Here is a 14,681-nt window from a genome sequence, read left to right as displayed (position 1 = left end):
TTATAGGGCTGGAAAAAACTCTCTCTCCCATCAGTATGTGTCTCTCCCTGCCTTGCCCTTTCCTCTCGCCAGTCTGAAGCCTGCAGTAAGCTCAGACTAATGGCAGCTCTGGCCAGTCATCATCAGGCCTAACCTCCCAGGCCTGGCATGTGTGAGAATCAACCTGAGAGACAATGAGACAGGACATTTTTGTTTTGACATTTAGGGACACATTTGGCATCATGCTTACCAGACATGTTAGATTAGGTTATAATGTGCAATTCTAGCTAAAATAAGTCTGTTCCAGCAAAAAAAGTCCCCTACAGACTTTCCAAACCCTAATATATAATATACACACACACTGAAGATGATCTGTGAGTCCCGACATGTTGGTCCGTTTTATTTTTGAATTGCAATATCCCCTAAAATAAAGTTACCTTGGATGGTTTCGAAGTATGGTGTTTTTACACAGCTGCAACTTAATTTGATCACTAATTCATACCCCGTTCTCCCATGACCACCTCTCTTTGTCTTCATACTTGATGCAAAAGAAGCGCTCCCTCTTTTTTGCACCCAAATATAATGCCTTTGAGTTGTGTTGACTTTGACTCCAGTGGTTAACAGGGTCTCTCTGGGTCCTCTCTGTCCCCAGGCTGTGGATGGGCCAAGGGATAGCACCAGCGGGGTGTCAGTGTCCTTCTCCTCCGTAGACGACGTGGCCAGTGTGGGTCCCCTCAGCGCCAGCTCTCAGGGCAGTGTAGGTCCCCTAAGTGTCTCCTCCCTGGGCAGCGTGGGCCCTCCTTGGGCCGGGGCGGGGGCGGTGGGAACTCGGACCAGCTGGAGCTCTGGAGACACCTGGCAGACAACAGGGAAGGGAGGAGAGGAGGAGGAGAGGAAAGACAAGCTGACAGAGGTGCCTGTATGCTCTGCCGTCATGCGCCCGTGTATCCGTTCGCTCTCTCCGTTCCGCCGGCACAGCTGGGGCCCGGGGAAGAATCCCGAAGGAGAAACAGACGTGAACCAACGCAGGTGAGTCCTCTTAGACCCAGACACTGACCTCTTACATGCACCCCACACACACTCACATAAACATACAGTACTCCCCAGGAAGGATAGCTATAGTGGTAAAACGTCATCGTCTGTGTGAACCATACACCGCCAACTCCTACAGTACTCTGACTTGTCCTCAGTATGATTATATCTACTGTGGAGCCACTTGAGACTCTGGTAGCCTGGGAAGTACAGTGTACAGAGATGAGACTGGGACAGAGACTGGCTCCCAGAGGAGTGGTCCTCATACGGCCTCGTGTGTGTGTGTGTGTGTGTGTGTGTGTGTGTGTGTGTGTGTGTGTTGTGTTCTGTGCTTGTCCCTCAGAGGGCCTGTGTACAGTATAGTCAGCCTGGAGGCTCCTCTGTGTAAGTGGACTTTGTGGGAAAGGCCTGGTCCCGGTCAAAGGTTAAACACTGACCTCTGACCTCCTTCAACAGCTGCGCGAGCTGTTTGCTGTACCATCACTGTACCATCACTCCTCTGACATCACTCATTCTGCTCAATGTTTCAGTCTGCGACACTGAGACACTATCCAGAGGCTTGACTCGAATAGCCTTTGTTTTTATTGCTACCAATTCCTTCTCGCTCATTTTCACCCATTTGGTCATGTATTGTACTGTCAGTGCTCCCATCTCTCTCTGTCCATCCCACCTCTCCTGTCTTCTGATCATCTCTCCATTCATCTTCTCAGTTCGTTGCGAAGTCAAGGGGAGGGGAAGCCTCGAAAGCCAACGTTTCATAGGAGAAGGTACCACACTGTTATTTCTCAATGTTTCCATTCTGACTCTCCCTGATGTGTTGCAATTATGGGAAGAAAATGCTAAACCTACTTTTACCTCTATTACACATATGCTATGGAAAAGTCATGTCTAAAACAGTATGAGAGTACTGTCAGATTATGTCTGGAGAGAGTGGAAACCAAGCAAAAAAGTTTTTCCCCCACAATAAAATACTTTATCAAACCACTCCCAATGGGGGGGGGGCCTACCTTTTACTGCAGTGGGCTAAATCATTGTCGTTGTAAATCAGAATTTGTTCTTAACTGACTTGCCTAGTTAAATAAATAAAATAAATAATTAGTCAGGGTCACAGAGTTTTTCTTGGTAGTCTTGAACAAATCTACTTTGAAACAAAAGTATACACCTTACATACATGGTTGTGGGCTTAAAGGGAAGACACCTGTACCATGTCAGATACAGAGTTTAAATGTATAACATGTTGAGTTTGCATCCCAATACTATACTTTATATACATCACAGAAGACTGAAATATAACAAAACCATTTGCCATTGAAGAAACATCAGATTTCTTGTGTAAAAAAAGAAAGAAAATAATGTTTATTAATGATGAAATAATGAACAATATTAATAACATCCAACTGCAGGATTAATCATTAACCCACCACTTTCACCTTTGACCCCCCCCCCCCTTCACCCTGTAATAACGTCACCCTGTTTCTCCCTTTGTCCACCCATCTCTCATGTCCCTCTCCATCCCTCTCCCTGGCATCTCCCTGTCAGTATGAGCTGGTGTCCCTCCAACATCCCCCCTCCTCACCCGGAACAGATTGATAGCAGAAGGTATGCTGGGTATCACTGTGTGTCAACTAACTGGGAGAGAAATAAAGATGGAAAGACTGACAGTATAGGAGGATTAACAAGATGAGAGATGCAAAAGAGACGGGAGCCCCTGCATGTTCTGTGCTCTGTGCGGGATGTACTGTATCTGGCTTGCTGTGTGTCACTGCTGCTTTCACTGTGGTCTCTTTGTCTTTGTCACTTTGTTGGTTGGTCGTGGTCGACCTCAGGGATGCAGTCACTTCTCTTCTGCTTCTCTCGCTCTGGCGCACTCTCAGAGACAAGGAAGCTAGAATTTAGAGAGGAAGCATCAAGCATCTTTAGAACAATCGTATTTTACTGCTACACTGCTGGTTAACTATGGCAAAGCTTAAAACAACCAGTATAAGAATCGTCATCAGTGAGCCGTACATGTGAGTTATGGTTTTAGTTCAGTTACCTCGCTTGGCCGCTTCAGTGAGAGGACCAATCATCACACAGTCGGGAACGAGGTGCTAGTTTTTTTGTACACCAATACTGAATGCTGATTTCTCATACATTCATGATCTCAAGTGTGTTATTTGATAGCTGTTATTTAACATGAATTGTTCTGTTGTCTTAAATGTTCTACACATTTTAATCAACTAAACTAAAGGCTGTCAACCTGAAATTGAAGCTTTTGGGGGGGGGGGGGGGGATTTATTATACTTCAGTTATTTGCCCTTTATATTATGTTTAGGTTTGCATGTATGTGTTCCTTCCTGTTTGTGCTGGTGTTTATTTATTCCTCTTTGGCTATACATGCTTCCCTTCCTTCCTCCCATCACCTCCTCACTGCCTTCCTGCAGGGATCTAGTTCAGTGTCTACATGTGCATGTACTTGTGCGCTACACTTGTCTGGTTTCAGTTTTGAACCAGCTGATTGATCATCTGCCTGGAGCACGAGGATCTGCTGGGTGTGAATTCACTGCCCGCCTGTGGTTTAAACATCTCTCGGGGCGTTCGTTTCTATTGTCCCGACGCAAAATGCTTTCAGTAACTCACACAGTTTTGTTGTGTTGTGGCTGCAGTTACAGTTTGGAGGGCCTGGCTGGAGAGGAGGATGCTGGGAAGGCTTCCGCCGACGTGGCGAGCGCTGGACGTGTGACCCGCCTGGACAGTGAGGAGAGAGGCTCGCTTCTGTCCCTAACAGAGGAGCAGGAGTCAGACCTTGGCGACTGCAGCAGCCTCGACAGCCAGGTATGTGTCCAGGCTTATCTTTACCATAGGGGTCCTGTGTCTCGCTTGCGCAAAGACTTGCGCAATCGCCGAATCTTTGCAACTTCCCGTGTAGAGTGGCTCTCTGTATGTATGCACAGTAGTTGAGTGAAATTATGTTTTATTTGATTGCAGACAGCTCACTGATCACTCTCTCTCTCTCCTCTATTTCAGCTTTCAGGGAGAGTTCTGCCTGTGAGACGTCCCCTCATACCTCACCAAGCGCTCACCAAGTCGGTGTCCATGCTGGCCATCAGTCACAGAGACCTGGACGGTGAGGCTCACTCTAACACGTTAACACTTTCTCTGGGTTCCCCTCTACAGCACACATGTCAAACTCATTACACGGAGGGCCTTGGTGTATGCGAGTGTTTCGCTCCACCCTTGTACTTAAGGTCACTGATTAGTGTCACAGTGTTTCTTGGTCTTACAGAAATCTACTTAGAAACAAAAGTATACACCTCACACACATTGTTATGGGCTTAAAAAAAGATGTTGAAATGGATTCAATTTTAGTTTGAATCCCAATATTACACTTTATATACATCGCAGAAGACTGAAATATGATTTTTTTTTATTTTTTTAAGTTTATTAATGATACAATTATGGAAAATATTTATAACGTTCCACCCATGAGGCCACTAGAGGGCGCGTTGGTCATGTGACTGCAGGAAAGGGAAAGATTTTTAAACCTGCAGACCCTGCCCTCCGTGGAATGAGTTTGACCCCCCTGCACTACAGCCTTCTCTCTGTCTGTGGTGGCATGGTGGCACAAAAGGCCAGGCCTCTATCTATCCAACAATCAAGTCTCCTGTCACCTGCTGTTTCCAACCTCATCCTTCAGGTCCATTTTCCCTCTGTACCTCTGCTGTTCATTTTCCAGACAGTTGACCGGGACAGCATCCAATCAGGTGGTTAGTTCACTCTCTCAATCCCAATCTCCTCTGGGGCTAACAGAGGCTACTGTTACAGCTTCTCCTCACTATCACTGGGGGCAGGGATTTCTCCCTTTCTCTCTGGTTTCCCTGTCCCTTTGTGTGGGGTGTCACTCATTCAATCACTTGGTAGGGAATGAGGTCAAGTCTGTGTAGGGCTCATTTGATCACTTGGAAGGCATTGAGGTTCGGCCCAGGTTCTTGTGCTCATTTAACGCGTGATTTGATGTCTTTTGTACCCTTGAACTGGATAGCGAGCGGGCGGACTCGACCAAAGAGACGCATCTCCTTCTCCTTCAGCATCCCCAAATCTAGAACATTCTTTTCTATTGGCTCTTCCTCCAGTGATGAGGAGGAGGTTGTGAGTAAGTACTGTACAGCTCCCAGAATGCCCTGAGTGCCCACCTAGCCCCTGGCTGCTTCCTGTGTAGTGTGCCTCTTCTTCTGCCCGTGTCACTAAATGGACGTCACATCCCGCTAAACTCTAAACCCAACCCTAATCTCTGTTTGGTCCCCTCCCCTTAACAGGGTCAATGTCTCTGAAGTTGTCGACAAGTCATTTGGTTTGAGAGAAATTCAACATGTACATAGCTTTGTTTTCAAAGAAGTAGGTTTTCATCTGCAGTCCCCAAAACTGAACAGGTGATCAGATATGCACTGGTAATGAAAGTCGATTTAGTGAAAATTCAAGCAAAGTGTTTATGAATAGAATAAGACAATTGCTTCCACATAGACTATTAGGTCTTGTAAATTGGGCGAGTCTGACCAGTGCACTAATTGTGTCTGTTAAGTTACTGTGCTCTATGTTATTTTCTGACTATGGCTTCATCTATTTTATGAAAGCAATGCCTACAGCTTAGTTCTGAAAATGTTGGTTACCAAGACCAGGACTGAAGAAGAATGAAAGGATTATGCCAAACTATGTCCATGTTTTTCATTTTAGTCTTATTCAAAAGAAAGAAAAAAAAATCCGCCAAGATGTTCACATATTTATTAAATGTTCATGAAACAGTCAAGGACAAGATGGACTCTTTTGTCCTTTTAAGAGCGTTGTATTTATGAACGATTTGTACACGGCTGAAAACCTAGCAACAGCAGCAGACTCAATGAGGTCTTTTATACGAATAAATACTGCAGCTTCAGAGTAAAAAGCCCTCTGCAGTCCAGTCAGCCATCTGGAATCATCATCATCATTCATCATTCATCATTCAGCCCTTAATGAATATCTGCAGGAGACGCCCATGACCCCAGAATCTATTTCCCACTATTTCCCACTATTGGTATCGAACGGAGGCTAAAGAATCTGCGTTCTCCTAGCACAGATTCCCCCAGGTCCCCAAGTAGCCCTTGTCCTATTGTATTTGACATGGCTGCATATTATGTCCCTCCTGTGAGTTTTCCACATATTTCTTCCCCTTTTTCTTTCCATCACTTCCATTTATTCCCTCTAGCCTCCATTCTTTGAAATCCACATAAACACATTTCAAAGTGTTCCTTTTGGGCTTCACAGCTGCAAAAAAGGATTGAGTTTCCTTTAGGAAATTTCACTGCTGCTTTCACACTCCTTTGAGCCTCGTAAGAACGGCTTGTATATTATTTTGGGGGGCGAACGATAGGAAGAAAATCCCTGGCCGGGCCGTTACTTGGGGGATGACGTTTCAGAGGGCTTTCGCGGCTCAAGCGTTTCAGAGCTGCAGCTTAAGAGCTGTAAGAGATGTTGCATGGCAGTTTTTGAAAATGTCTCCGTGTTTGTCACGTGATGTGTGCCTTATTGAGCTTTGCTGGAGGACTGTGTTTGTCACGTGATGTGTGCCTTATTGAGCTTTGCCGGAGGACTGTGATTGGCCGCTAGTAACTTTCTTTATTACTGGCCCGCCCATGACAACTACTGTAAATATATGCTGTCTATTGTTCACATTCGGTAGTGTATGTATTTTTTGGGGGGGCTTGATGTTAATTGGCTATGTCCTTAACCATATTACCCAGTGTGCAATTCCACATGTAATCCGTCCTACCAAGTACCCACTGGTTCAGTTGGATGTTTGTACAAACGTGTTATGTGATATCACCTCTGCTTGGAAATGTCTTGTAATGATTATGTAATATGTCATTTATACATGTACTGAACCACAATTCTGATAAAAAAATATGACAAACCTGTTTCATGGTTATATACTGTAAGTCTATGATTTTATACAGAGGAATTACAGTCTGTAATTTCAACATGTTATTTCAACATGCTTCCATTGGTCCAGCTCATCACCCCCTCTCTCTATTTCTACCGTAGGAATGGGATCCTACTCCAGCACCTCTGGATCACTAGAGTACAGGTACGACAGAGGCTTTCTTTTCAATGGGGCCTTTCTTACAATGTATACTCTGATTGCTATTTTTCCAGCAGACCAAGTGTAAATGGCCGTATGTTCAGTGCATTTTTCCTTGTCTGGTTCAGCATCTCTGAGGAGGACCCGGGTCCCCTGCGGAGTTACACTGAGGGGAGACAAGGGACCAAGGTCAGCCGCACTTTCAGTTACCTCAAGAGCAAAATGAGTACTAAGAAGAACAAGGTGAGTCTGTCCATTCAGCATTTCCTCCTCTCCTCCTCCTCCTGCTTCTCTTCCTTTCCTCCTCTATTTCCTCCTCTCCTCCTCCTCCTTCTCTTCCTTTCCTCCTCCATTTCCTCCTCTCCTCCTCCTCCTGCTTCTCTTCCTTTCCTCCTCCATTTCCTCCTGTTATGTACTTGAGTGAAGACCCAAAAGCGGTTTTAACAGAAAACAGAGTTCTTTAATGAAAAACAGGAATGGCATAAATCCTCTTCCAACGTAGTCAATGGAACAAAAAGAACGTTAGTATAATGCAGGATGCACCTGCCAGGCAGACTCCGACAGGATAGGACAAGGTGGAAGCAAACGGGACGACAGCTTGCTTCTGGCATCGAAAACACAAACAAGAATCAGACACTGAAAGTAGCAGGAACAGAGAGAGAAATAGAGACCTAATCAGAGGGGGAAGAGAGAACAGGTGGGAAAGAGTGAAAGAGCTAGTTAGGGGAAATGTAGAACAGCTGAAGAATGAGAGACAGAGAAGGTAACCTAAAAAGACCAGCAGAGAGAGACAGAGTGAAGAGAAAGGACAGGAACAGACATAACAAGACATGACAGTACCCCCCACTCACCGAGCGCCTCCTGGCGCACTCGAGGAGGAAACCTGGCGGCAACGGAGGAAATCATCGATCAGCGAACGGTCCAGCACGTCCCGAGAGGGAACCCAACTCCTCTCCTCAGGACCGTACCCCTCCCAATCCACTAGGTACTGATGACCACGGCCCCGAGGGCGCATGTCCAAAATCTTACGAACCCTGTAGATGGGTGCGCCTCGACAAGGATGGGGGGGGAGGGACGAGCGGGGCGCGAAGAACGGGCTTAACACAGGAGACATGGAAGACCGGGTGAACGCGACGAAGATAGCGCGGGAGAAGAAGTCGCACTGCGACAGGATTAATGACCTGAGAAATACGGAACGGACCAATGAACCGCGGGGCCAACTTGCGAGAAGCTGTCTTAAGGGGAAGGTTCTGAGTGGAGAGCCATACTCTCTGACCGCAACAATATCTAGGACTCTTGGTCCTACGCTATTAGCGGCCCTCACAGTCTGCGCCCTATTACGGCAAAGTGCCGACCTGACCCCCTTCCAGGTGCGCTCGCAACGCTGGACAAAAGCCTGAGCGGAGGGGACGCAGGACTCGGCGAGCTGAGATGAGAACAGCGGAGGCTGGTACCCGAGGCTACTCTGAAAAGGAGATAGACCGGTAGCAGACGAGGGAAGCGAGTTGTGGGCGTACTCTGCCCAGGGGAGCTGTTCTGACCAAGACGCAGGGTTACGAAAAGAAAGACTGCGTAAAATGCGACCAACAGTCTGATTGGCCCGTTCGGCTTGACCGTTAGACTGGGGATGAAAGCCGGACGAGAGACTGACGGAAGCCCCAATCAAACGGCAAAACTCCCTCCAAAATTGAGACGTGAACTGCGGGCCTCTGTCGGAAACGACGTCAGACGGAAGGCCATGAATTCGAAAAACATTCTCGATAATGATCTGAGCCGTCTCCTTAGCAGAAGGGAGCTTAGCGAGAGGAATGAAATGAGCCGCCTTAGAGAATCTATCGACAACCGTAAAAATAACTGTCTTCCCGCTGATGAAGGCAGTCCGGTGATAAAATCTAAAGCGATGTGAGACCACGGTCGAGAGGGAATGGGAAGCGGTCTGAGACGGCCGGCAGGAGGAGAGTTCCCAGATTTAGTCTGCGCGCAGACCGAACAAGCGGCGACAAATCGACGCGCGTCACGTTCCCGAGTGGGCCACCAGAAACGCTGGCGAATGGAAGCGAGCGTACCCCGAACGCCGGGGTGGCCGGCTAACTTGGCAGAGTGGGCCCACTGAAGAACGGCCGGACGAGTAGGAACGGGAACGAACAGAAGGTTCCTAGGACAAGCTCGCGGCGACGGAGTGTGAGCGAGTGCTTGCTTTACCTGCCTCTCAATTCCCCAGACAGTCAACCCGACAACACGCCCCTCAGGGAGAATCCCTCGGGGTCGGAGGAGACCTCAGAAGAACTGAAGAGACGAGATAAAGCATCAGGCTTGGTGTTTTTTGAGCCCGGACGATAAGAAATAACAAACTCGAAACGAGCGAAAAACAGAGCCCAACGAGCCTGACGCGCATTAAGTCGTTTGGCTGAACGGATGTACTCAAGGTTCCTATGGTCAGTCCAAACGACGAAAGGAACGGTCGCCCCCTCCAACCACTGTCGCCATTCGCCTAGGGCTAAGCGGATGGCGAGCAGTTCGCGATTACCAACATCATAGTTACGTTCTGACGGCGATAAGCGATGAGAGAAAAACGCGCAAGGATGGACCTTGCCGTCAGAGAGAGAGCGCTGAGAAAGAATGGCTCCCACGCCCACCTCTGACGCGTCAACCTCAACAACAAACTGTCTAGAGATGTCAGGTGTAACAAGAATAGGAGCGGATGTAAAACGATTCTTAAGAAGATCAAAAGCTCCCTGGGCGGAAACGGACCACTTAAAGCACGTCTTAACAGAAGTAAGGGCTGTGAGGGGAGCTGCCACCTGACCGAAATTACGGATGAAACGACGATAGAAATTAGCGAAGCCCAGAAAGCGCTGCAGCTCGACGCGTGACTTAGGAACGGGCCAATCAATGACAGCCTGGACCTTAGCGGGATCCATCTTAATGCCCTCAGCGGAAATAACGGAACCGAGAAAAGGAACAGAGGCGGCATGAAAAATGCACTTCTCAGCCTTCACATAAAGACAGTTCTCCAAAAGGCGCTGGAGGACGTTGCCGCACGTGCTGAACATGAATCGAGAGAGACGGTGAAAAAATCAGGATATCGTCCATGTAAACGAAAACAAAAATGTTCAGCATGTCTCTCAGGACGTCGTTAACTAGTGCCTGAAAGACAGCTGGAGCGTTAACGAGGCCGAAAGGAAGAACCCGGTATTCAAAGTGCCCTAACGGAGTGTTAAACGCCGTCTTCCACTCGTCCCCCTCCCTGATGCGCACGAGATGGTAGGCGTTACGAAGGTCCAATTTGGTGAAAAACCTGGCTCCCTGCAGGATCTCGAAGGCTGAAGACATAAGAGGAAGCGGATAACGATTCTTAACTGTTATGTCATTCAGCCCTCGATAATCCACGCATGGGCGCAGGGACCCGTCCTTCTTCTGAACAAAAAAAACCCCGCTCCGGCGGGAGAGGAGGAGGAGACTATGGTACCGGCGTCGAGCGAAACCGACAAATAATCCTCGAGAGCCTTACGTTCGGGAGCCGACAGAGAGTATAATCTACCCCGGGGGAGTAGTTCCCGGAAGGAGATCAATACTACAGTCATACGACCGGTGTGGAGGGAGAGAAGTGGCCTTGGAACGACTGAACACCGTGCGCAGATCGTGATACTCCTCCGGCACCCCTGTCAAATCGCCAGGCTCCTCCTGTGAAGAAGAGACAGAGGAAACAGGAGGGATAGCAGACATTAAACAGGTCACATGACAAGAAACATTCCAGGATAGGATAGTATTACTAGACCAATTAATAGAAGGGTTATGGCGCACTAACCAGGGATGACCCAAAACAACAGGTGTAAAAGGTGAACGAAAAATTAAAAAATAAATGGTTTCGCTATGATTACCAGAGACAGTGAGGGTTAAAGGCAGCGTCTCACGCTGAATCTTGGGGAGAGAACTACCATCTAAAGCGAACAAGGCCGTGGGCTCCCCTAACTGTCTGAGAGGAATGTCATGTTCCCGAGCCCAGGTCTCGTCCATAAAACAGCCCTCCGCCCCAGAGTCTATCAAGGCACTGCAGGAAGCAGATGAACCGGGCCAGCGGAGATGGACCGGAAAGGTAATGCGTGATCCAGAAGGAGAGGCCTGAGTAGTTGCGCTCACCAGTAGCCCTCCTCTTACTGATGAGCTCTGGTTTTTACTGGACATGAGGTGACAAAATGACCAGCGGAGCCGCAGTAGAGACAGAGGCGATTGGTGATTCTCCGTTCCTTCTCCTTGGCCGATATGCGGATACCCCCCAGCTGCATAGGCTCAACATCCGAGCCGGCGGAGGAGGGTGGCAGTGATGCGGCAGGTGGCAGTGATGTGGAGAGGGGAGCAACGGAGAACGCGAGCTCCTTTCCACGAGCTCGGCGACGAAGATCAAACCGTCGCTCTATGCGAATAGCGAGAGCTATTAAGGAGTCCAGACTGGAAGGAACCTCCCGGGAGAGGATCTCATCCTTAACCTCGACGAGGAGACCCTCCAGGAAACGAGCGAGCAAAGCCGGCTCGTTCCAGTCACTAGAGGCAGCGAGAGTGCGAAACTCAATAGAATAATCCGTTATGGATCGATTCCCCTGACATAGGGAAGACAGGGCCCTGGAAGCCTCCTCGCCAAAAACAGAACGGTCAAAAACCCGTATCATCTCCTCCTTAAAGTCCTGATACTGGTTAATACACTCAGCCCTCGCCTCCCAGATTGCCGTGCCCCACTCACGCGCCCGTCCGGTAAGGAGAGAAATGACGTAGGCGATGCGGGCTGCGCTCCTGGAGTAAGTGTTGGGCTGGAGAGAGAACACCACATCACACTGAGTGAGGAATGAGCGGCACTCAGTGGGCTCCCCAGAGTAACACGGCGGGTTGTTGATCCTGGGCTCCGGAGACTCGGAAACCCTGGAAGTGGGCGGTGAATCGAGGTGGAGTTGGTGAACCTGTCTTGTGAGGTCGGAGACTTGGACGGCCAGGGTCTCAACGGCATGTCGAGCAGCAGACAATTCCTCCTCGTGTCTGCCTAGCATCGCTCCCTGGATCTCGACGGCGGAGTGAAAAGGGTCCGGAGCCGCTGGGTCCATTCTTGGTCTGATTCTTCTGTTATGTACTTGAGTGAAGACCCAAAAGCGGTTTTAACAGAAAACAGAGTTCTTTAATGAAAAACAGGAATGGCATAAATCCTCTTCCAACGTAGTCAATGGAACAAAAAGAACGTTAGTATAATGCAGGATGCACCTGCCAGGCAGACTCCGACAGGATAGGACAAGGTGGAAGCAAACGGGACGACAGCTTGCTTCTGGCATCGAAAACACAAACAAGAATCAGACACTGAAAGTAGCAGGAACAGAGAGAGAAATAGAGACCTAATCAGAGGGGGAAGAGAGAACAGGTGGGAAAGAGTGAAAGAGCTAGTTAGGGAAGATGTAGAACAGCTGAAGAATGAGAGACAGAGAAGGTAACCTAAAAAGACCAGCAGAGAGAGACAGAGTGAAGAGAAAGGACAGGAACAGACATAACAAGACATGACACCTCCTCTCCTCCTCCTGCTTCTCTTCCTTTCCTCCTCTCTTCCTCCTCCTGCTTCTCTTCCTTTCCTCCTCTATTTCCTCCTCTCCTCCTCCTCCTGCTTCTCTTCCTTTCCTCCTCCTCCTCCATTTCCTCCTCTCCTCCACTTCCTGCACTAGCAGAGCACAGAGCCTGGCTCAGAATGGTATGTGAGAGGATAAATCAAGTTGTATCGGTTAATTGAATTGAAGAAGCCCCAGTAGTACATTTTCACTCTGACCCTAGCGCTATTGTTCCCTCTTGGTCTTTCTGACGTTAAATCAAATGGATTATTAGGTGTTCAAAGGCTTCTCAATACATACAGTTCTATGGATACATTTATACATGTATTCAGAAGGGATTTACAGTATCTTTCTGTTAGGTTAGTGTATCCGTCTGTGAGGTGTGAGTAGCAGAGCGAGGCGCATGTTCTGCAAGCAGTAGGGAAGTCAAACAGGAAACAGAGGCATGCTGTGGTCTTTCTCAAAAAGCCGTCTGTATGGCATCACTGCTTCTGCGAAAACAAACCACTCTCTTAGACTTAATTCTACCATGTTTCCTGATAACATTACAGTAATAAAACGCCCAGACCATGCATCAACACAGTTCTCATGTGATTTTATTTCCACGTGATTGTATCCCCAAAAATACATTTTATTTCCATTAAGACTTGTTCATACTTGAAAGTATGTACATTGTACATACTGTAGAAATATTTGCTGAGATTGTGAGCCAGAGGCCGGAAGCTGCAGTGGGGCTGCTGTGTAACAGAGACGGCAGAGGCCCAGCACAGATCCTCCCTCCACCACCCCCCTCATCCTACACATGGTATCTCACTTCCTCCTGGTGGGCTGATGGCTGGCGTCATGGGAACGCCAGTGTTCTGTCTGTAGAGGCTGTAGCGCCTTTTGTTCCAGACCAGCGAACAGACAGACTGTTACTGTAATGTTGTGTAGACGTCTCCTGGCACACGGTCGCTCCCTAAAGCTGAGGGCTGAGGCAGGACAGGATGAGGTAGGGGATATTGGTCATTTGGGACTTCTGGGAAGAAACCGGGAGTTGTTAGTCACCATAATGTACTTAGTCACTAACTACTGCATGTCGAAGGTGTGCCTCGCACTTTCCCAATGTCTATTTTTACTGTATTTGTTTATCATATCTACTAGTTTATTTCTATGACGTCGAACGGTGTAGGGTTTTCGTTGGCAGCCTGTGACTTGTGTCTTGATGAGAAGGGGAAGACGTGTCTCCAGCCTCGTTGTTGAGAGTTGACTAGTGCCTGGCTCACGGCTCAGACAGGAACACATCATGATACACTCTCTTCTCACATTCTTCCCTCTTTCAGGAGAATTGATTTTAGAATCTTATTTAGGTTGAGTCAGAATCATAGGACATTGGTCGTTACCTGTACCCGTCATGAATTAGTGTCTATCAGTACAATACACCCGATAGTGTGTTTTCTGTCAGCCCGGTGTATTGTATGTGGTTACGCTGATATACTGTAACCGTTTGTCGGAATTAAGTTTCTGTTTGTGAATGAGACTTCTAGATAGAAAATACGGAAATATTAGGAATGGGTTTTTGAGACTGCCAAAACACATGCCGTTTTGACTAGTGGTCAATGATGTCAGCATATTTCCTCAGTAAATCTTTGTGCAAGTGACTCATGCATCACGTCTTTGGCTAACTATTATCCAAGCGTGAGATCTATTTGTAAGACCTTGATTGCTTAACTACTGAAAGCATCACTGTGCTTTGACTCAGATAATTGATGGCGTTTTGTCTTTGTATCTCTTACAGGAGAAGGACAAAGATAAGAGTCAGGGTAAGGAGAAAGACTGCAAGGAGAAGAAGACCCTGAACGGCCATCTCTTCAGCTCTGTGAACCCAGCCCCCTCCACAACCTGCCACCAGTGCAACAAACCCATCAACACAAAAGAAGCCTTCCTCTGTACCAGTAAGACACCCCCTCCTCTTCTGTCAACCACTTCCTCCTCCTCCTCCTCTTCTTCTTCCTCCTCCT

General features: G+C 47.9%; 1 protein-coding gene across 8 annotated transcripts in view; it reads left to right on the top strand.

Annotated features, from left to right (window-relative positions):
• The window catches only part of LOC135509495 (A-kinase anchor protein 13-like), a 106,004-nt gene that overhangs the window by 77,949 nt on the left and 13,374 nt on the right, over nucleotides 1–14,681 (top strand). For 5 of the 8 annotated variants that reach the window (XM_064930212.1, XM_064930209.1, XM_064930211.1 and 2 more), the window contains exons 11-19: nucleotides 632–1,008; nucleotides 1,722–1,778; nucleotides 2,551–2,610; nucleotides 3,657–3,825; nucleotides 4,018–4,117; nucleotides 5,033–5,143; nucleotides 7,066–7,108; nucleotides 7,231–7,345; nucleotides 14,459–14,615. In XM_064930212.1, coding sequence (XP_064786284.1) covers nucleotides 632–1,008; nucleotides 1,722–1,778; nucleotides 2,551–2,610; nucleotides 3,657–3,825; nucleotides 4,018–4,117; nucleotides 5,033–5,143; nucleotides 7,066–7,108; nucleotides 7,231–7,345; nucleotides 14,459–14,615 — 1,189 coding nt within the window. The remainder of the gene's footprint in view (nucleotides 1–631; nucleotides 1,009–1,721; nucleotides 1,779–2,550; nucleotides 2,611–3,656; nucleotides 3,826–4,017; nucleotides 4,118–5,032; nucleotides 5,144–7,065; nucleotides 7,109–7,230; nucleotides 7,346–14,458; nucleotides 14,616–14,681) is intronic. The other 3 variants (XM_064930213.1, XM_064930214.1, XM_064930215.1) reach the window with 3 other exon arrangements.

This window comes from Oncorhynchus masou, chromosome 22, assembly GCF_036934945.1.
Source record: "Oncorhynchus masou masou isolate Uvic2021 chromosome 22, UVic_Omas_1.1, whole genome shotgun sequence".
Lineage (NCBI taxonomy): Eukaryota > Metazoa > Chordata > Actinopteri > Salmoniformes > Salmonidae > Oncorhynchus > Oncorhynchus masou.
The sequence above is the reverse complement of the archived record's forward strand: the minus strand, read 5'-3'. Positions and strand labels throughout refer to the sequence as shown.